The sequence below is a fragment of the Apium graveolens genome, chromosome 11 (assembly GCF_009905375.1).
Source record: "Apium graveolens cultivar Ventura chromosome 11, ASM990537v1, whole genome shotgun sequence".
In the NCBI taxonomy this organism is placed as follows: Eukaryota; Viridiplantae; Streptophyta; class Magnoliopsida; order Apiales; family Apiaceae; genus Apium; species Apium graveolens.
The window spans coordinates 15,217,710-15,239,172 of NC_133657.1; the positions used below are offsets into that span (position 1 = coordinate 15,217,710).

The following is a 21,463-nucleotide window of genomic DNA, read 5'->3' on the forward strand; positions in this document are numbered from 1 at the left end:
AGCTTAACTATGAACTAATTGTGAAGTATTAGTATTTGTGACATTACTTAGAACTCCTCTAAGTAATCAATGCTTAACTTCAGTCACGTATACTAATATAAAAAGTGTAAAAATATCTCTTGAAGTACAACTATGGTCAATGAGGATTTTGCTTTATTAGAAGTAACCATATGTTGTGCACCTAGAATAATTTTTATACTTATTTGCAAATTCCTAAACTATTTGATAATAGATGTCATACTGATCAAAGTATATGGAACTTAAAGTATTTTTCTAAGATTGCAAACAAATCAATGTTAGTTAATATTCCTTTATTTATCGAACCAATATTGTTTGAGATACTACAGTTGTTAGGAGTTAACAATTGTATGATATATGAAATTGAATACTAATGTCTTTTTTATAGATAATTGGTATTTAATTCATTGATATCTTATTTTAATATTTAAAATAGGATGCAACATAATTATTGGTATCCAAAGTACTTGACAAGTATCATACAATTCAAGGGTCTCTCACGATGTACATGCCGATAATTATGTTATACTTGTAAGTTATAACCAATTGAACTTTTGCACTGAAAATTACAGTATATATACAAATTGCTCAGCTTTATTATAGGACACCGACAATCCTGGTAGAACAAGGACGATATGTACGAGACGTCAATAGGTAGATTAAAAAGTCAGAAGAACAAAAAAAGCTGTTTATAAATTATAGAAAGATGCTGACATCTAAATGCATGAAAGGTCGTCGAATTGAGGGGCTTCTTTTCTGGGTTGAAAAATCTCAGAAACAAGCGCAGGAGGACAATTTCTCAACTATATGTATATAGTAAAGGGTTGTAAACAAGTTCAACCACAAGAAGCATTGGGCGGAATTTTTTCAATGCCTTGACGGTGGAGCTCCACTACTACACTATCAGTAGACGGTGGTTTCAGTCCCAGAGGAAGTGGCAGCCATGGCTTCGTTAATACATCTTCCAGAGCTGCATCTATGCTCTCTTTTGACTGCAAATTAACATATACTAGTAATTAATAATCGGTGATTAATCAATTATACAGAAGTACGTAGGCAGCAACAAATTAACTTGATCGGTACTCCCTCCCCCCACGTTAATAGTCTTTTGTGACAGAAATTTTATTCCCATAACATATGTCTATTTCCAACTTCCTCTATACATGTGACATGAAATAAAATGAATTCTAACAGCGAAATTTGATAGAGACTACACAGTGAAATTAGTTGAGCAAAGTACTGGCCCAGCACTATACTGGTTTTGATACATGAATGCGTGTCCCTAGAAATGATTGTGTATTTACTAATGTTACTTATCGTAAATCATTGTTCTTGTCGATCAATCATGCAAACCAAGTACATTTACGAAAAGTCACTTGAGATTTTTGTTAATACTTCTGACAAATTATTATCAACGAGAGCTAGATTGATGAAATAATGATAATATAAATAGTTACATACCGGATGAAAGTCAATGGGAGGGTGGGGGCAAGCTTGAGGATTACTGGGAACAGCTGCGGTGGCATCTGCTTTGTACATGGCATGGTGTCGAAGTCCCGGGACCGCTGGTGGAGCACCAAAGTTCTGCGAGATGATAAATAATCCATATACATTATTTAGTTGGGAGCCAAAAAGTATATGAAAGTGCTGCAATTACTATTCATGTTTTGTTTTTATAGATGTATCCAAACTCAGTCCACATGCACTTGAATGAACAATGCTGCTAAAGAAAAAAGATAACACTGTACATGAAAATATATGTTTAGTTGTAACACTGTATTTGTTTGGTTGTAGATATAGCATGAATGCATGAGGAGTTACCGTTGGTGTCGGAGGTGGTGGCTGAAAGCAAGGTGCTCCACGTGGCATAGAATTTGGAAGCTGTGAAAATTGGCAAGAACAAGCATTCGTAGTTAGAAACTGCAGGTCAGTTGACTTGAGTAATATATAGCCGATTAAGGCTTATTTCCCACCAAATTAATTTTTACGAAAAATCATTGTATTACCTGTTTAAGGTGGGAAGATGGGGGTGCAGCTGGTGCTGACGGCCATAAAATTTGTGGCCGTGAATTAGGGGGGAAATTGTGTTTAGGCCAAATATGCCTTTGGTCCATGGAGGGATGACCCCATACGTGCAGTGGTCTGAAGTGAGGCATGGGTGCTGCTGGCGGGAACCCTATGGTGGGTGTAAACCAGTTGGGACTGCTAATCATCTCTCTCTTGCTACCTCCCAAGGCAATACCACCGCCATATATCTGTCGTCTTTGGCTCCAGCTTGCTGCCTCAGCCTCTCGTGCTAGCAAATGTTTCCGATGAGATCGATATTTCTGCAGTAACATATAATTCACTGTTTATTAATTTCTCAAATATGGACCTCTAACACGAACTAGTCTACTTAAACATAATAAATTCTGTTTTATACACCTCTATATCATGTAATTCATACCCTAATCAAGACTACTTATATAAGTAGGCAGTTAACTGAAAATAGTTTCTAATGCGTGTCAAAACAAATTTTTTTACAGTGTTGAACAATTGTTCTCACATACAAAACTTTGTATGCTCTTGATAAAGTACGAGCTAATGTATTATCTATGTGATTAACCATATGTATATACTACCCAAGTATTATTAAGACCAGTTCTTGCATCCGATATATGGATAAAGCACAACAAGAAAGATTAAGTGTAGATATAATCCATGTAGTAATGATTAATGAATCATATCCGTAACAACAGTTTGAGCTCACGAACACAAATTTAATTAGCAAAATACGTGTATTCTACCAGATTTCCCATTCATGCTAAGCAAAACACTGAAAGAAAAGTAGTGAGTAGATAAAACTAGGCAGGTAATAATATGAACCTGAAGATGGCTGGCAATGTTATGTCGAGTGAGACAATCAATTCCCATAAGCTCTAAGATTCTTGAAGGGACTGCCTTATCCACCCCTAACTGTTCCACTACCTGCACAAATCTTCTGTGCAGTTCTGGTGTCCAATCAACCTGCACAACATGTATTAAATTATTAACCTATGCAACATTATAATTTACTTACAAATGGAGTATATGAACACACATGCAATTCATTAGTAGTTAATTACGTACCTTGACTTTCCTCTTGCCTTGCTGAGTCTTGGATGATTTTTTCCCTTTATCTGCAGCTCTCTTAGCAGAAGAAGACTTACTACTATCTCTCTTACTCAAGATTTCTTCTCCTTGATTCAAACTTGAAGTCCCCGAACCAGAATCCGAAACTTTGTTACTCACATGAATGTTTTCACTTGAACCAGATGCTGTATAATAATTTACAGTACTCTCCGATTCTTCGCCTCCACTCACAGAAAAATCACCGAGAATGTCTGCGTCCATTTCCAAATCAGGAAGCACATCCACTTCATTTTCCATGCCCACGAATAGGTCATCAAAATCAATACTGTCCAGCAAATTATCGCTGGAGAAATCAGGGAAGTCGTTGATGTCGCCGCCTCCTCCGATGAAAAAGCTACTATCAATCTTGTCTCCAAGCCTTTCATCTTTAGTGTTCCTCAAACGAGCCACACTAAGCATAGTCTAAATGGATCCCTTAAATTATCAACAACTACTAAGGCCAATTCTTGGGCTTGTATATATTTGGTGCAACCTTATGTGTTTTATAGCATGTAAAGAAATTATAAAATCAAAGTTTTCCGGTGAAGTTCTGAGGGAGATGAGGGCAATATTACAGTGCTAGTTAATTTATGGGGGGGGGGGGAGATTATATACAGACATAGAAATTATATGGAATGTGGTGAGTTTGGATGTCCACCACAACTTGAGTTTGAAGGCACGTAGATTTTGTATGAATGTGTTTTGTTTGTGCTGGCTCCATGACTCTCTTATTACACTTTGTAAAAAAATACTAAATTAATGTGTGTGGATGCGCTTTTTTTAGTAGTTCAATATGCCTCCCCGTGCTAGCTGGGTATTTTATATTTCTGTTCAGGATTTACCAAGTTGATGTCAGAGACTTGGATTGATACTTCAAATTTTAAACAAGAATTTCATAAGCACGACCCGGTGGTGGACATAACAAAAAAAATATATAATCTATATTTTGCACTCCGTCAATATATCTGATCAAAATTATATTCTAATGAACGAAGAATGACCAGGATTACTACATTGTATTCGTTTCAGCATAATTTTAACTTCAAATCGGGAAGGAAACCTATCTAGAGTTTCGAAACATTTGACTTGGACTATGGTTGTAAATGAGTCAAATTATTCGTGAGCTACTTGAGCTCGAATTGTAAAAAAATTGAGTTTGGTTTTGAAAATAATTGAGACGAGCTCGAACTTTTTGAATTTTTAATCGAGACGAGCTCGAGTTTCAAATTACCCTGCTCTTAAGGTTTACGAGCCTTATTGAACCTATATTATTTTTAATTTTTTTGTTATACATATATTTTTATATAAGTATTTAATATTTTTTATATACTATTTATTTATTATTGAATCGAACTCGAGCCGAACTCAAGCCGAACCGATCATATTTTGAATTTTTGTTAATATTTAGTAAAATAATTCTAGTTTTCAAACCGAACTCGAGTCTACTGAACTTTTTACGAGCCGGATTTCAAACTTGAGATTATAGGCTTGATCGAGTTCGAGCTCAAAATCGAACTATTTTAATCGAGTTCGAGTCGAGCCAGACAATATTCGACTCGGTTCTATTCTATTACACCCCTAACTTCGACTATAATTTATAAAATTAAAATTATATTGGGCCTAAATTTACGGAGGGCGGAAACTATCTTATACTACTTGTGGCGGAGCCCCTATATTTGCAGGTGTATCTTTGGTCCGGGAAGTTCTTACTATGGCAATATTTAATCCGCTCAATTGCACTGAAAAAATCATCCTTAACTGAATTGCATATTACAGATAACCGTAAAATACGTGTGATCATGGATACAATTTTAAGTGACCGTTAATTTACGATTTAGTTACAGATTCATTATTTTAAAAATTGTAAAAATTAAATTGCAACCGCAAATTACATAAATTAATATATTTTTAAAATATTTGAAATATACGTATAAATAAAATTACTCACGTATTGAAACTTGAACTTGTCCCAATATAAATTAAATCAGGAAAATTACCTTGATTCACGTGATTTGCAGACTATTTTATGAACCTGTATGATTTACCTAGTGCGCAAACGAAGGGTAGCGGTTGCGAGTTAACTACAATAAAAAAAATCAGAAAAATTTTGCATTAACTTTTAGATTTCAATATTACTTTTTCTTTTCTAATATGTCCCTAAACTATTGAATTTATTTGTCATTTAAGCTTATTGAATTTTCAGGCTTATTGGATTTCTTTTGTAACACCTTATAATTTTGCATTTGCAAGATTTAATATTTTTTGAAGTTAGTTTATTTAACTATTTGAGCGACTGAACCGCAAAAGCAACTGCAACCAACCACAATTACGTGGATGGATTAAATTGATTTTTTTATACTAACAATTGGGTTACAGATGGAATTATTGAAAAATTACAAATTACGGTTTGGTTTGGTCTGATTTTTATCATACAATCGAATCAAACCGTACCGTGTATATCCCTAGTTCTTACACATAAGTTCGATTACATTTCCTGAATCAAACAATCGAACGTATCAATATATCTGTAGATATAGCGGAGTTCGTAAAATTATTTGAGATGATTTTGTTTTCTATCCGAATTTCAGAGTATATATATTTGTAGACAGTTGTTCATTGACTGGGTTTTTTTGCATAAGTATATATTTAAGCGCCGTGACTTTATATAAAATTTTCAGATATTAGTTACTAATTTCAATAAAAATGGAATTGATGTGAATGCGAGGGGTTATTAATATTTATTATTCAATCATCAATAAAAAGAGCTCATTTATATGGGAGTTAGTGAGTATTTTCTAAATTTAGAATAATGTTGTACAGATTATTTAGTGGGGTTGCATGTTGTGTGAGTTTGAAAAGTAAAATAGTGTACCGAAAATCACAATCACTAATTAAGAGGCACAATAGAAAAATTGAGTGGTGTGGAATCTGGAAATGGATGAATTAAAAAAGGAAACAAAATAAATCAATTTCTAATGGGTCACTCTCTCTTTGTCTCTGTCCTAACGTGTAAGTTGCGTCCCTTTCCAATCCTTCTCTCTCTGTCAATTCCATGCCCACTTCTCTGTGTTCAGCTTCTGCATTTCAATTCTATCTTAACCCAATTATTAATTACCTTCATTATGAAAGACTGTCAGGAAGGAGACTCGATAAGTGTCTCTTTACAAGTTAGTTTTAAAAGAACATATTATTTACACGTTGTTCCCCAATTTTAAAAAGGGACCAAAATAAGTGGGGATAAATAAAATAATTTCATTTTCATTAATAATTGTACGTTCGAGTTTTTAAAATAAAAGAAAGTCTGTTATGATAAATACAAATTTCGGATATTAATTTTATTATGAAATTTTCACTCAAAAAATGAGATAAAAGTATTTTAACTTCTACTTTCTTTGTTTTCAAAAACTCGGGAGTAATGTGTTAGTTATCTGCTCTTGAAATCAAAATAAACGGGTTTTCGAATGATAAAATATTAATGATGTAAGATATGATTATGATAGTCAAACCTTCTATCATGTGTTTCCGCATAATTGGCACATATAATTTGAAAAATGTTATTTTCAGTGTAAAATTTTTATTTTCAGAGCAAACAAAAATAAAAATATCAAATTGACCTTGCATTCACAATAAAAAAACTCTTATAAACATTAAGGCAAGGATAATTTAATAATTCTTGCTCTTTGGTTCCGTAAACAAAAAAGTTTCTATAAATAACAATTCCCTATAATTTTATTAAGTTCCGGATTTATCCCCCGGAGACGTTTCCTATAGTTCTGGCTGACAAATTATTATTGTTGGAGAGGTGAACACACTCCACACTCAATAAAAGGGGCCGTCCGTCGGAGAATTCTACGCCACGTTAACGCGAAACCATGCATTGTACAAACCCTGTTTCCGGGAACCTATTGAAAATGCCATTAATTATGAATTGTAGTGATAAACATCAATGAATTACCATAAACCAGTGGGAAGTGTTAACCTAGTGGTCATATCAGTGACAGTGCATGCACTATGCACGTAAGAACAGACATGCATTTGTTAAACGGCAGCAGCAACATGAATAATTAGTACTCCCTCGGTGCCAACCATTTCTTTACATTTTTCTTTTTGAGATGTCTAATTTAATTCTTTACATTTCAAAACTTACCTAAAATAGTCAGCGGGTCCCACCACTTTCTCAATTTTCCTTTCTTTTCACACTATTTTTACTCCACTATCTCCATTTTATACATTAAAAATCAATGGATCCCACCAATTCATCCACTTTTTCTTCTCTTTTTCACTATTTTATACATATTTCTAACCTCCGTGCCCAAACCAAACGTAAAGAATTGGCCGGGACGGAGGGAATAGTATATTTTGGTTGTGGTTTCTTTTCTTCCAGCATTCAGCTCGAGTGACCCCTGATTCCTAATTAAGGTGGATTAGAGTGCCAACAAATCAGTAATCTTTTACTCATTTCCTTATTGATTACGCAGGACGTCTAGTCTCCCCAATTTTAGCAAAAATATTTGTCCTGGTCACAAGGGAGTGTTTGAAAACGTTTTTCCGGTTATCAGAAAATTATGTACATGTGACATGCTTATAATGAATCATCGAGACCTCACTTTCATGTCAATATATTACAATACAAGCACTAAAATAAAAATAAACCCTTACGATTGATACGACATTATCGTAACCAATTATTTTTTCGGTAGTCTCATTGATTTCGTTAATACTCTTTGTAATATTTGTTGGTTGTAAGTCATATTGTATCTGGAGATAACGCCAGAATAATCACTATTTCAGATTTAAAATACCGAAATGTTATAGCAAAATTTCAGATCCAGAATATCAAAATGTTGTAGCAAAAAGTAATTCTTGTTGATTCCTTAGTGTAAACATTAGCTATTAAGTTGATTATTTTTGGCGGGTGTAAACATTTAATCAATAACTTGTACATAATTTAATTAAAAAAGCATAATTAGAAAAGATATGAAAACGGTTTTGAGCGTTAATTATCATAAGAGGGGTGCACCGGGGACTTGTGTTGTCCGTGGGTGTCAATTATTATAATCCAACCCCTTCACTATCCTAACTTGACCATGTCCAGGGTGGGAGGCCAGGTCCCCTCTTAGAAATCCAAAATATTACGCTCACCTCCATTCTCAATTATTGTTCCAACTTTAATTATTTCAAATTTAAACTTGTCCAAATTTTAGTTTTTGTGATTTTCATACCTATTATTTGATTTTTTTTCTTATAAATTATATAGATTATTTATTAATTTTAGGTAGAGCCGACAATTTCGTACACGACACAAAAATAACGGGTTTGGTTTGACATGATTGGTACACGAACACGAAAGTACACGAACACGAAAGTACACAGATGAATTTTAGTATCGGTTTTGGGTTTACACTTTGGTACACGACACGAAACGAAAGTACACGAAATAAATAAATATTTAAATAAATTTATCAAAATTATATGAATACTTATATCTTATAATAATATTTTACATATAATATTACAAAAATTAGATACAAAATAAATTCAAATTTAAATTTTATAAGACTTGAGTCTTAGTGACTTATTGACTTAAAACTCGACTAGCAAAAATTTAATATTTAAATATATAATTTATTTATTTTTATTTTTATTATTAATTTTAAATTACACGAAACACGACACGAAACATACACGAAAACAAGATACACGAACACGAAACGAAACGAATCCTTAACAGTTCGGGTTTGAATTAGAGATTCATGACACGAAACACGAAAGAACATGACACGAAAGTACACGGGAGGAACGAATTGACGGCTTTAATTTTAGGTAACAACATCTATGAGCACTGAGGGTCCACAAATATACGACTGATGGGAAAATATGATATTTTAGAGTCACTGTAAATTATTTATATTAAATTAAATATGTGGAGAAGATTTATTTGTCTTTCAACAGAAATTAAGTCGTTTGTGGTGATTGTTACTTTGTCTTCTTCTTTTACAACACCGTGAAGCGTGAACCATAGTAATTTATTCTTCTTCTTTTGTATTCTGCTGTTTCTGACCCTTTTTGATTAACTTATTATAGAATAAGTGAAATTATAATAACTTTTCACAAACTGAATCATCATAGAACACTGTCTCTTCTCATCTCATCAACTCTGGAATAGCAGCAAGCCCTATAAAATATTGTACAGAAACTCTAATCTCGTCACAGTATTGATTAAATTTAATTTTTGATTTCTTTATCATTTATTTTTTTTTTGAAGAAAACATGTGGTGTATGATCAGGTAATTCTTATTTGTATGTTCTGTGTGAAAATTTTTCATCCCCGTAATTGCTTGTCAAAATGGGTCGAGAAAAGCCGAACCGAATTTATCGAGTTGAGATTCGAAGCCTATAATCCGAAAATTAGTTTGAACCGATCTAAAAATATTTCCCCCAAAATTTAACGCAAAATGCTACAAAATATTATATCTTATTATAACTGAGAACCTATCATAAGCGAATAATAAATTACCCAAACTGATATAACCTGAATTATGCGACTCAAAGAATTGAGGTTAGTTTATTCTATTATAACTAGCTGTAAAGCCCGTGCGAGACACGAACATGTTTTATTTTAGCTGTATTTTAAGTTTTAGTAGAGGTTCTAAGGTGGGGTGCAGAGTGGTGTACAGGTTAGATATGTACATGAAATGTTAGTAATCCACATTGGCAACAAGTTTTTTTTTAGTATGTAGCATGTTTTGAGTGACATCTAACGTGAGTAAAGAAAGTGTTAGATAAATCTTCTACTCCCTCTGTCCCTCCCATTTGTTTACACTTTCCTTTTTGGGATGTCCCATCCAATTGTTTACATTTCAAAACTTTCCAAAAATAGTAAAGTTTTTATAATTTTTAAATTAACTACATCCACTATTTTCCTCCACTATAACCACTTTATACATATAATATTAATAAGTCCCACTACTTTACTCATTTTTTTAACTTTTCTCCACTACTTTATCATTTTTCTTAAACTCCGCGCCCCACCCAAATGTAAACATTTGGGAGGGACGTAGGGAGTATATTATAGTGTCCGTTGCCTGTTTTCTACAGAAACACCCATTTTGGAAGAATGCCCTTGGAGTTGCTTATAATTACAAGTTTTACCAGCTGCATGTGTCAAGTACAGCAGCCATCCAATTTGTCTTCTGCACATGTTGCAGTATGTTTACCTGCTCCAGTTGAAGTATATGAGTACAACGTACTACCATCAATCGTAATAGTCCATGTACACAGCATGCTTGCTGCCTTGAATGTGCCCCAGTTCACATGCTTGTTGCCTTGAATGTGCCCCAGTTCGTGAAATATCAGATGGATAAAGGATTTACCCAGCAGTTCCAGCAGTTCACATTCTCTGAACTCGGTTATCCGTAATTCCAAAAGCTGATTTTTCATTCCTTGGGCAGTGCATAAATAGATTGTATAATCTTCAGATATACTCCAGCAAGCATTTATCTGTCAATTCCAAAATTTTAACTTAATGTATAGACAATGTATATAGTAAATAAATTAGTAGTAGTAGAAAAAGTAGATTTGTAGAGATCTTTTAAAAAATACAAACATTCAAATTTTGAATTTTTGGATAACCCAGTCTGTGTTTTCCACAACCATTTCTTCACCCCCCTTCTTCCGGCTTCCAAAAGTTTGTCCCAGTCTTCATTTGTTCATGGTAAGAGTTATGTGTATTTTCCAGATTTCTGTCCATTGTATTTTAAAATAAGCTTTTCATAAAAGCTTCTCAACTATGTATGTCAATTTGTTTTTTATTCTAGGATGATGGTTTTGGTAAACCATGGCACTTATTTTCTTCCGAGGATATGCTCAAAGGTTTTGCAAATTTTATTATGGTTTACATTAAGAACTTTGTGGTTCCTCTATTTTTGTATTTGTTCAATTCTTTGCACATTGTTAAAACTGTTTTATATGTCTTCATTGTGTTGGTAGGCAACAAACCCAAAAAACCAAGAAAACCAAGACGTCTTCTTAATGCTAACAAGGAGAACATGAGCAACACTGTTAATGGGTCACCTTCCACTTCACCTCTTTCTGCACAATCTATTTTATGTACGAACCTCTCCATAAAAAAGTTTATTTTTTGCTATGGTTTATGTTGAAATTGATTAATTTTATTTGATGCAGTAAATACCCCTGGAAGTTATGCCAATAATAGTATATCGACTGCTATTCATAATGGATCTACTAGATCAATGTTTTCATGTAAGTAGTATATGTTATCCACCTTTTTTCGTAATACCCCATATTTATTATTTTGGTCTTAACTGAAACCTGATTTTTCCATCACTTTTGCACATCATTTGAAACAAAGCCCCATTGTCTGATATAACAAATCAGAGAAGTTCAACTTTGCCCAGAAAACAGCGTAGGAAATTACAATCCCCTGTTGCTGTTGATGACTCACAGAGCAGTTTTTTTGAAGACAGGCTTAACCAAACAGTATTTCCTAATGTTGATAATGTTGATGCGTTTGATGACCAGCTAGGTACCTATGCATGTTGTTAGTGATTTAAATATTTCAGCTATACTAATTTCTTTTATATATTAACGTTAACGGTGCACTCTTTTTTAGAGACTTCAATTATAGAAGATGATCGGATACACGATGGGTCCGATGACTCTAATGGTATACCCGCAAGTCACTTCCATTTAACGAAACACTTTTTTCGTATTTAACATCGTCAACCGATTTACTTTTCATTTATTGTGTACTAGATGAGTTTTGTGTTGAAGAGCCGTGGGGTGAAGATTATGACATTGATAGTGATAAAGGTATGTATTTTTTACACTTCCTCTTAAATAATGTGGATTAATGTCTATGATATTATACCATTTGTTGAACTTATTTTATTTTTAATCCTTCCTTCAGATGACACAAACACTGCGATTCCACATTTTGGTACACGAAGACGTTTGCGAAGTGTTTATCCTGATGAATATTGCACACTTGGTTCTCCCACTGCCATTTGTGGCAAATGCAATGCACGAATGTGGAAAGAGGAAAGAGTAAAAAAAAATATTAGCAAGGGAACTCCTATTTTTTCCATTTGCTGCAAGAGAGGAGAAGTAAAACTACCACCTACACCTGCAACTCCGCCGTATCTGCAGATTATCTACAATGATCCATTGAAATCAATTGCATTTCTGAGGAATATAGGAATCTACAATGCTATGTTTTCTTTCACTTCAGCTGGTGGTAATGTAGATCATTCTATCAATAATGGTCGGGGACCATATATTTATAGGCTAAACGGACAGAATCACCATGTTTTCGGATCATTAATTCCTGATGATGGTGAAACTCCAAAATTCTGCCAACTTTACATTTATGACACTGCTAATGAAATGAACAATAGATTGTGTTGGGTTAATTCCAGTGATAAGACCCAAGTTCATGCTGAAGTTGTTGAAGGGTTGCTGCAAATGCTTGACCAGACTAATGAGTTATGCAAAGAATTTCGTATGGCTCGCGATCGATTTGAAAACAATGACTTGGTTGATTTGAAAGTTGAGCTTAAAGTTTGTAGATCCCAGAGCGGTCGCGAAAACCACATATCTGCCTCTGATGATGTTGCTGGTGTCATGGTAGGAAGCAGTGATAATACAACATGTGACCGTGACATTATTATTGAGCCAAAGATGGGCAGGTTGCGACGTGTTTCTTATGTGCATCCTAAATTTATGGCACTACAATATCCTATTCTTTTTCCCAATGGTGAGGATGGTTACCATGATAAAATTCCATTTACAAGTGCAGATCCTAACAACTTAAAAGATCACGACATGATTTCAATGAAAAACTACTATTCTTACAGATTTCAAGTTAGAGATCATGAAGGTATTGTTCATTTCCAAATTGTAAACAATTTTTTTATGTTACCCTTTCATAGAATCTTACATTTATCCTATGACAAATCTAATGTACCTGGAGGGCTCAAGACTAATATATACCACTTTGATGTTATAGGTATGACTCCTAGATTGGGTGGCCGTTTATACCGGCAATACATAGTGGATGCGTTTTCTGCAATTGAGCAGACAAGGTTGTGGTGGTTTCGAATAAACCAAACAATTCTGAGGAACGAATTGTATAGCCACATTTGCGACTCTGTCCGGTCAGGAGATTCAAGCACATCAAATGTAGGTAAAGGTGTGATTTTGCCTTCTGGATTTGTAGGTTCTAAACGTTACATGCAACAGAACTTTCAAGATGCCCTCGCGGTTTGTCGTCATTTTGGTCATCCCGACATATTTCTGACTATGACGACAAACCCTTTATGGGATGAAATCCAAAGATGGAATTCCTTCCAGGTTGTCACTATAGCAACTCCCTTGACATTATCTCTAGAGTATTCCGTCTCAAGTTGGATCAGTTGACGCATGATATCAAGGAGAAATCGTATTTTGGTAAATGTATTGGAAGTGAGTTTTAGTAGCCCCTCTATTTTCTTGAATTACATGTTGTTCCTGTTATCCAATTATTAATGCGGACTGATTGTTTATGTAACAGTTATGTACGTCGTTGAATTCCAAAAGCGTGGCCTCCCTCACATACATATGTTGATTTAGATTGATGCTGCCTCTAACGTTTACCTGAAGAAAAATGTTGACAAGTTTGTTTCAGCTGAGATCCCCGATCCCATTAAAGATCCTGTTGGTTATGAATCTGTCAAAATGTTTATGATGCATGGCCCTTGTGGATTGCAGAACCTCAAATCCCCATGCATGAAAGGCTTCAAATATACTCGCTTCTTCCCCAAAAAGTAACCTATTTTCTATCCTATTTACTTTACCACCTGTGTGGACATAATAATGTGAAATCAATTTTTTGCTAACAATATTTGTATTATTCATTTCACTGTACTAACCACACTCTGATCTTACCAGATATTGTCCACGTACCACTTTTGATGAAAGTGGTTTCCCAATTTACAAGCGGCGTAGGCAAAACATCACCATAAAAAAAGGGAAAGCTGAATTAGATAACCAGTGGGTTGTGCCTTATAACCATGATCTGTTGGTGAAATATCAATGTCACATGAACATTGAGATTTGTTGTCATGCTCGTAGTATTAAGTATTTGTTGAAATACTGTTTGAAGGGGCATGACACTTCTACTGTTAAAATCACAGGTAAGAAGCGTAGGAGCTCTCATGAAAGAGTGGATGAGCCTATAGACGAAATCAATGCCTATTTTGATGGACGGTATGTATGTGGTGCGGAAGCTGCTTACCGTATTTTTGGGTTCCCTATACATCACCGAACTCTGTCAGTTGAGCGATTACCATTCCATCTTCCAGACCAGAAGAACTGTATATTCCGTGCAGATGGATCATTACAGGAAGTAGCTGAGAAAGAGAAACAACGCCTTAGCAAGCTTGCGGGCTTCTTTGTATTAAACAAAACTGATAGTAATGCGAGGAAATTTACCTATGATGAAATACCTCAACATTATGTATGGAATGACATAGCAAGAAGTTGGAAAAAAAGGCAACGGGGTCTTCAAATTGGTCGACTGTCTTACTGTCATCACAGCAGTGGCGAGGTTTGGTATTTGCGGATGTTGCTAACTAAAGTTAGAGGTCCTACTTCTTTCAAGGAATTAAGAACCGTTAATGGTGTATGTTTCAGTTCCTTTAAGGATGCATGTAAGGAGTACAGACTTCTAGACGATGACAAGGAATAGCATGAGGTCATTGAACAGTGCTCTGCTGGTGGTTTGCCACCACAGATACGTCAGTTATTTGTCCATATAATCGTCAACTGCAAGGTTACAGACCTAGGACATTTGTGGAAATGTCACTGGGGAAAAATGATTGATGATATTTTACTTAAGCGCCGCAACAAAACACATGATCCCAAGTTGGAGCTTACTGAAATGCAACTCCAGTTTTATGCTCTAGCAGGTATATGACCAGTACAAACTAAACTAAAATATTCAAGTACAAATTAGTAATGTCTGAATAATTTTTTTTTCCTTTTAAATATTTTTCAAGGTACAGTATCATAGAATTTGATGTTAACTTTTCCCTCTCATTTGTTAATCACAGATTGATGATTTGTTTCGCTCTATTGGTAAGTCCTTGAAGCATTTTGGCCAACCTCCATCCTCCTATTTGAACCATGGATTGAATAACCTTATAATTGAGGAAACATCTTACAATATGGCAGAAATGGAAGAACAGTGCAAGGCATTGTTGTCAAACTGTAACGAAGAACAACTCGATGTGTATACTCAGATTTTGGATTCTATTCAGAGCGGTATTGGGGGTCTTTATTTTGTCTACGGCAGCGGTGGTTGTGGGAAGACCTATTTATGGAGGACACTAATATGCAAGTTGAGATCTCAAGGGGATATAGTCCTCCCTGTTGCCTCTTCTGGCATTGCAGCTACTTTACTACTAGGTGGTCGTACTGCCCATTCGAGGTTTAAAATACCAATAGTGCTTGATGAGTTATCTCTTTGTGGCATTAGTCACAATTCTGACATTGTTGCCCTTATAAGAGCAACTAAATTTATAATATGGGACGAGGCTCCCATGCAGCACAGATATGCTTTCGAATGCCTTGACTGTACGTTACGTGATTTAATGAAGTCAGTTGATGCTACAAGTTCCAGTTTACCTTTTGGTGGAATAACTGTACTTCTCGGTGGTGACTTCAGGCATATACTACCAGTTATCACATATGGAGAAAGGGGTGATATTGTTGCTGCATCTATTACACGTTCTAGGTTATGGTCTACATGCCATATCTTCCTTCTTAAGTGAAATATGAGGCTAAATAAGGGTAATAGTATTACTGAAATTCAGGAATTGTCCAATTTTGCTCAATGGGTTCTGGACATTGGTGATGGTAAAGTTAGTCCCCCACTTGAAGAAATTCCTTATTGTGGTGAGGATGACATTTTAATCCCACTGCAGTTTTGTGACATTAAATCTGAGAACTCCGTAGATAACATGATACATGCAACTTATCCGGACTTTATTAATAAATGCAAAGATCCCAAGTATCTCAGTGAAAGGGCAATCTTAACACCTACCAACCAGACAGTTGGTCACTTGAACTCCCTGATTGTTGAGAAGCTCCCTGGTGAATCTTTTTCTTACTTAAGCATTGACACTGCTGAAGAGTTTGGAGGTACGGCTGATGATTTGAACAATGCCTTCCCCACTGAATATCTTAATTCCATCAAAATTTCCGGTCTGCCACCCCATGATTTAAAACTCAAGGTTGGTGTAGTTGTAATGTTAATGTGAAATCTTAACGAAACTCTAGGTCTCTGCAACGACACTAAAATGATTGTTACCAAATGCTTGAAATTTTGTGTTGAATGTGATGTAATCTGTGGAGCTTTTGTTGGTACGCGACATTTTATCCCACACATGGAATTAGCCCCAAGTGAAACTAGGATGCCTTTTAAACTGGTTCGTAAGCAAATGCATTTGCAAATATGTTACGCCATGACGATCAACAAAGCACAGGGTCAATCTTTGGAGACTGTAGGCTTATACTTGCTGAAGTCCTGCTTCACCCATGGGCAGTTCTATATCGCCATTAGCAGAGTTACATCACCGGGTGGTTTAAAGATTTTTGTTGACGATGAAGCAGGACAGCCTACTAATATAACTCAGAATGTTGTCTACAAAGAAATATTCTATTCCCTACCAAAACCTTAGAGTGCCTTGCATTCCATTTAGTTCTACATTAGACAGTATGCCTTGTAATCTATGGTGGTACCATATGTACGCGTAGGCAGGGGCGGACCTGCATATGGGCTAGGGTGGGTTGTAGCCCTGGTGAACTTTTTATTTCTTAAAATATTACTACTGAACTGGTCAGCAAAATTTGATTCAGCCCTGGTTAATAGAATTCCCCCACCCAACTAAGAAGAAAGTTACCTGGTCAGATATTTTAGTATTTTTGGAAACTTCAAAACTGAAACAATGCATCTTATTAATTAAAATAATAACTGTTTCACGCAGAAAATACCACTAGATGTGGTAATTGTTAAGTTCAACTTCCACCTAACTAATTTTATTTGCAAAATTTTATACTCTACATAAAAAAAGTATCTTTAGTTTTGAGGATTACAAATTTAAAATAATTTTTTTATTAATTTTATTAAATATTAATTTTCTTTTTCTGATAGTAATAACATAGTAGTTAATTTTATTTAAGTTATTTTTGGTTTTACAATATATAATATTATACTAAAAATAATTAAAATATTTTATTATTTTCCTTCACCTGATAAAATATTTCTCTTTCATTTTAGATTTAAAATGGCTTTTAATAGTGTGATTATTATTTTCAATACCAATCAATAAGAAACAGGTTTATTTGGTTTAAATTAAATAAATGAAAGCTGCATAGGTGGGTTCGTTAGTTAAATAAATAAAACTGAAATATTACAAAGTTTACATTAAATATACGTGTTTAAGATTAAAAATCCAACTATTTGATCATAAAAATATGAAATGACTGAAAGTAATTATATCTCAAGGTATGAGAATAAAATAACCTTTATTTATTTAAAATCTTCATTTCTTAGTTTAAATTTTTAGCTCGGGTGAATTAAGAAACCTGGGTCGCCCCTGCGCGTAGGTTTATTTGCAGACCACAATCTTCAACTTATGTAATGACTTTTATGAAGATATTCGTACTTTTGTGGATCCACATTTCTTTAGTTGCACGTATGTTTTTTTATGCAGAATTAATAAAGCTAAGAGCCTTAACTTATATTACCTCTATTTTTCTAACTGAAAAACTATAATTATTGAGTATTTGAATATAATTATTTGTTTTTGGATTCATAATTAAACATATATTTTAATATTTCCACAAATATACTCAAAATGTGTTAGGGATACCAAAATGTTGTTCAAAATCATTACCAGTTTGTCATGGTAATGTGTTAGTACTGTTTGACAACGGCAACAATGTGTTAGTACTGTTTATTCCGTCACAATTATTTCTTCTTTTTTTGTTTATTTGGTTAATTCATTTCCTGAAACATTTTAAAATAAATTCAAAATTATCATTAGGATGCCTACCTTTATATTCGAAGACGTTATAGTTTTTAATAAATGAATACGTACATATATATTTTTTACATATAAAATAATAAATAGAATAACATTTCCAAGTTATCATTACAGGCCTTTCCTCATTATTCGAGTTATCTATACTTTTAAAAGATATTTTTCATCCCAAAAATATCAACATATAGAATAAAAAATAAAAGAATAGTTATTCTATTGACCTTTGCATCCTGTCCTTTTTATAAGAAATTAATATCAATTAAATCATTCAGCTTCATTATACTAAATCTTGATGAAATTAAAACTATTTGTCACCTAAATAAAAATATGGCTAACTTTCAACAATTTTGCCTTTTTTAAATATGTTCATTATGATATAGAAGATATTTAATAATCTTAATATGTTCGTATTAAATTTGTAATGTAATTTACCACAAACAAAAACACAATGGAAATTTTGCTACTAATTTCTGAACACATAAGTAACTCTAATCTTAATAAAGGCATGCAAATTAAGATTTAATATTTCCTTATAAATTAGTCCAATAATAATTTCTGCAATTACCAAAATTTTTACATTCGTCTTAGATTTGATATCGCCATGCCTTATTAGTGTGTTACCGAGCTTAATTTTCTTTTAAGCCTTAATATTCTCCTTTGTTAATATAAGTTTACAAATTATAAAATATGACTTTCACTTACTTAATATATTTTCATTAACATTTCCTAAAGCTTTATAGAGCAATATTACCAAATCATTTTAAGTAAAATTTTATCAATGAACGAAATATCACGTCATATATTAAGATAAATTTGTATAAACTATTAAAAATAAACCAAGGCCTCATAAAATATGAAGAACTAAATTACCGAATAAACTTTCATAAAAGTCTTTACGAACAAATACTATATGATAAAAGTATCATTGTAGAAAGGGAACTTCTATTCGTGTCACAAAAATTTAAAATATTACTCTTACCATTTTTTTAAAGGATACAAATCATCCCCTATCATTACACGTCGTCTCTCCATTATATTTTTTTAATTTTGTTGAAAATTAAAGAAATGAATATAGAACTCACCATCAATCTTCTTTTATCTTAATGTACTGGCTTTATTATCATAAACTATCCTTTCCTTCAAAAAAAATTAATTATTAATAATAACTACCAGTTTGACAAACAAATAATTTTTCTCTATTGAATTACTTAACGACCAAAATAATAACATATGTACCTTCAGAAGTACATGTAATATACTTCCAGGTAAATAACCAAATAACGGGAAAAAGTCCGCGTAACAGTTCATTCATCGTTGTCAAATTTAGGAATACACTAACGTAACAACAAGAATATAAAGTCAAAAGAATTAAGTCCCCATTTGTTGAATTATTGTAAAATGTATGAAACCTATAAAGTGCGGCATATATAATGTATGTATCAGATTCACTGTCATTGTAAATATTTATACATTACTCTTAAATCAATTTTTCTTATAATTTTCCTTCATTAACATAAAGTCAATTTTTTCAAATCCATTTAATAGACTAAATATATAAGGGAATCATCATAAAATAAACTTATTATATTTCAAATTTTGTAACTATACCAAATATATCTTAATTTATTAACGATAGTTAGTATATCAAAAATTCGATATTCAACGTCACACAAATATAAAAAAAACAACAGAGAACTTAATCTTTTATTGCAAATTTAACAATTTCACAATTTTCTTTCTCACATTATTACGGACATTTAATTTCCTTATTATTAAAAGGGGTAATTGCTGTAACATTATAGTAATTCTTGAAATCTTAAATTTCTAACCAATAAGTTTAGTTGAATAACTTTCCCGCCTAAAACCTTCACGCAGCAAGAAGGACTGTCCAACTGGAGTCCATATCATATTGCTACATCTTACATCAATTTTATAAAAAATCCTTGCTACAATATATAACCCATAGCTTATACTCTGACAAAACAACTACGCCTTTTTCAAGATAAAGAGACATATCCACCAGCAATGTCTAATATACTCCAGTTTTTGCAGGTGTCACCGCAGTTCGACTAAGTAACCCAAAAATATTAATCGGTGAACAATAAAAGGACTAGCTGTTTACACCTTATGCAAGTGAACTAAAGTTGTACTTTTTATTCTTAGCTTCCTTCCACTGTAAACTTTATGTACTAACCTTACTGCTTAAATCTTTATACAAGATTCATCTTATTAATTCACTTCAAACAACCAGATATTCATTACTGCATTTACTCCTACTGCACAACAAGTAACACACTTTCTAACCCCATAAGATCTGCAAATTTATTTCTCTTCCTGCTTACATTTATGAAGGCAAATTGTAACCTTATTAATTATTTTTTCCATGTGCAGATCTATTTATTATGGATTTACAGAAGTACGCCGCCTTAGAGGATATTGACACAACATGTTCGGACTGGACTTGCAGAGTAAGAGCGCAGGCAGTTTGGAAAGGTATTAACAGAGAAACGCAACAATTCTGGGGAGTCAATATCATATTTCTTGATGATTCAGTATGTATGCCTGAAAAAACTCTAATATTTAGCTTATTTTACACATCCATATATGTCGTCACACCATAATCCTTAGTAATATTTACTCATAAATTAACAAAACAATAGAATTCACGCTTTCATAAACGCAAAGTACCTTGACAATGTAACAACAAATCTAGAGGAAGGTGAAATTTATGAGTTGTCATCTTTCAAAGTTAAGGAATATGCTGGCAATGAAACATACCGTGCAGTTAAAATGTCTAAGCATATTTATTTCAACGAAAACACCAAATGCGTCAAGGCAAGTGGAGATGGTCTACCAGTGGAAAAATATGCATTTGATTTCTGCGCATATCCTGAAATTGCATAAGGAGCCAAGGACAATCGTTTCTTAATTGGTAACAGTTGTTCTAAAACCAAATATTATTACATTGTATTCATATTATGTCTTCATATATAACAATTTCTACATACAGGCAAGTCTTAATTACTAACTTCAAATGTGTACATGATGTGTTGAACCACTAATTTGTTTAAATGTGACGGGTATTGTGAAAAACACAAGGTCTGTAGTCAGCACGGTAAAGAACAATGTTGAAACTAGGAGATTCATGTTTGAATTAACGGATGGCAGGTAATATAAATTTTGGCACTACA

The 21,463-nt window shown here is 33.5% G+C and overlaps 3 protein-coding genes across 3 annotated transcripts; 2 read left to right on the plus strand and 1 right to left on the minus strand.

Annotated features, from left to right (window-relative positions):
• Positions 1–637: 637 nt before the first annotated feature.
• Positions 638–3,875, minus strand: LOC141697380 (transcription activator GLK2-like). Its single transcript, XM_074501731.1, has 6 exons — positions 3,127–3,875; positions 2,884–3,024; positions 2,025–2,345; positions 1,840–1,899; positions 1,480–1,602; positions 638–1,010 (listed from the first exon to the last, which is right to left on the minus strand). The coding sequence occupies exons 1-6, from the start codon at positions 3,586–3,588 to the stop codon at positions 855–857; spliced, it is 1,263 nt and encodes a 420-aa protein (XP_074357832.1). The 5' UTR covers positions 3,589–3,875; the 3' UTR covers positions 638–854.
• A 6,364-nt stretch (positions 3,876–10,239) lies between these two features.
• LOC141697880 (uncharacterized) lies at positions 10,240–13,924 on the plus strand. The gene is made up of 10 exons (XM_074502437.1): positions 10,240–10,882; positions 10,986–11,040; positions 11,158–11,277; positions 11,353–11,430; positions 11,540–11,713; positions 11,801–11,854; positions 11,944–12,000; positions 12,098–13,066; positions 13,196–13,650; positions 13,739–13,924. The coding sequence occupies exons 1-9, from the start codon at positions 10,880–10,882 to the stop codon at positions 13,603–13,605; spliced, it is 1,920 nt and encodes a 639-aa protein (XP_074358538.1). The 5' UTR covers positions 10,240–10,879; the 3' UTR covers positions 13,606–13,650; positions 13,739–13,924.
• A 2,077-nt stretch (positions 13,925–16,001) lies between these two features.
• LOC141695378 (uncharacterized) lies at positions 16,002–16,907 on the plus strand. The gene is made up of 2 exons (XM_074499626.1): positions 16,002–16,368; positions 16,507–16,907. Exons 1-2 carry the CDS (start codon positions 16,002–16,004, stop codon positions 16,905–16,907), a joined length of 768 nt encoding a protein of 255 aa, XP_074355727.1.
• The last annotated feature ends 4,556 nt before the right edge of the window (positions 16,908–21,463 follow it).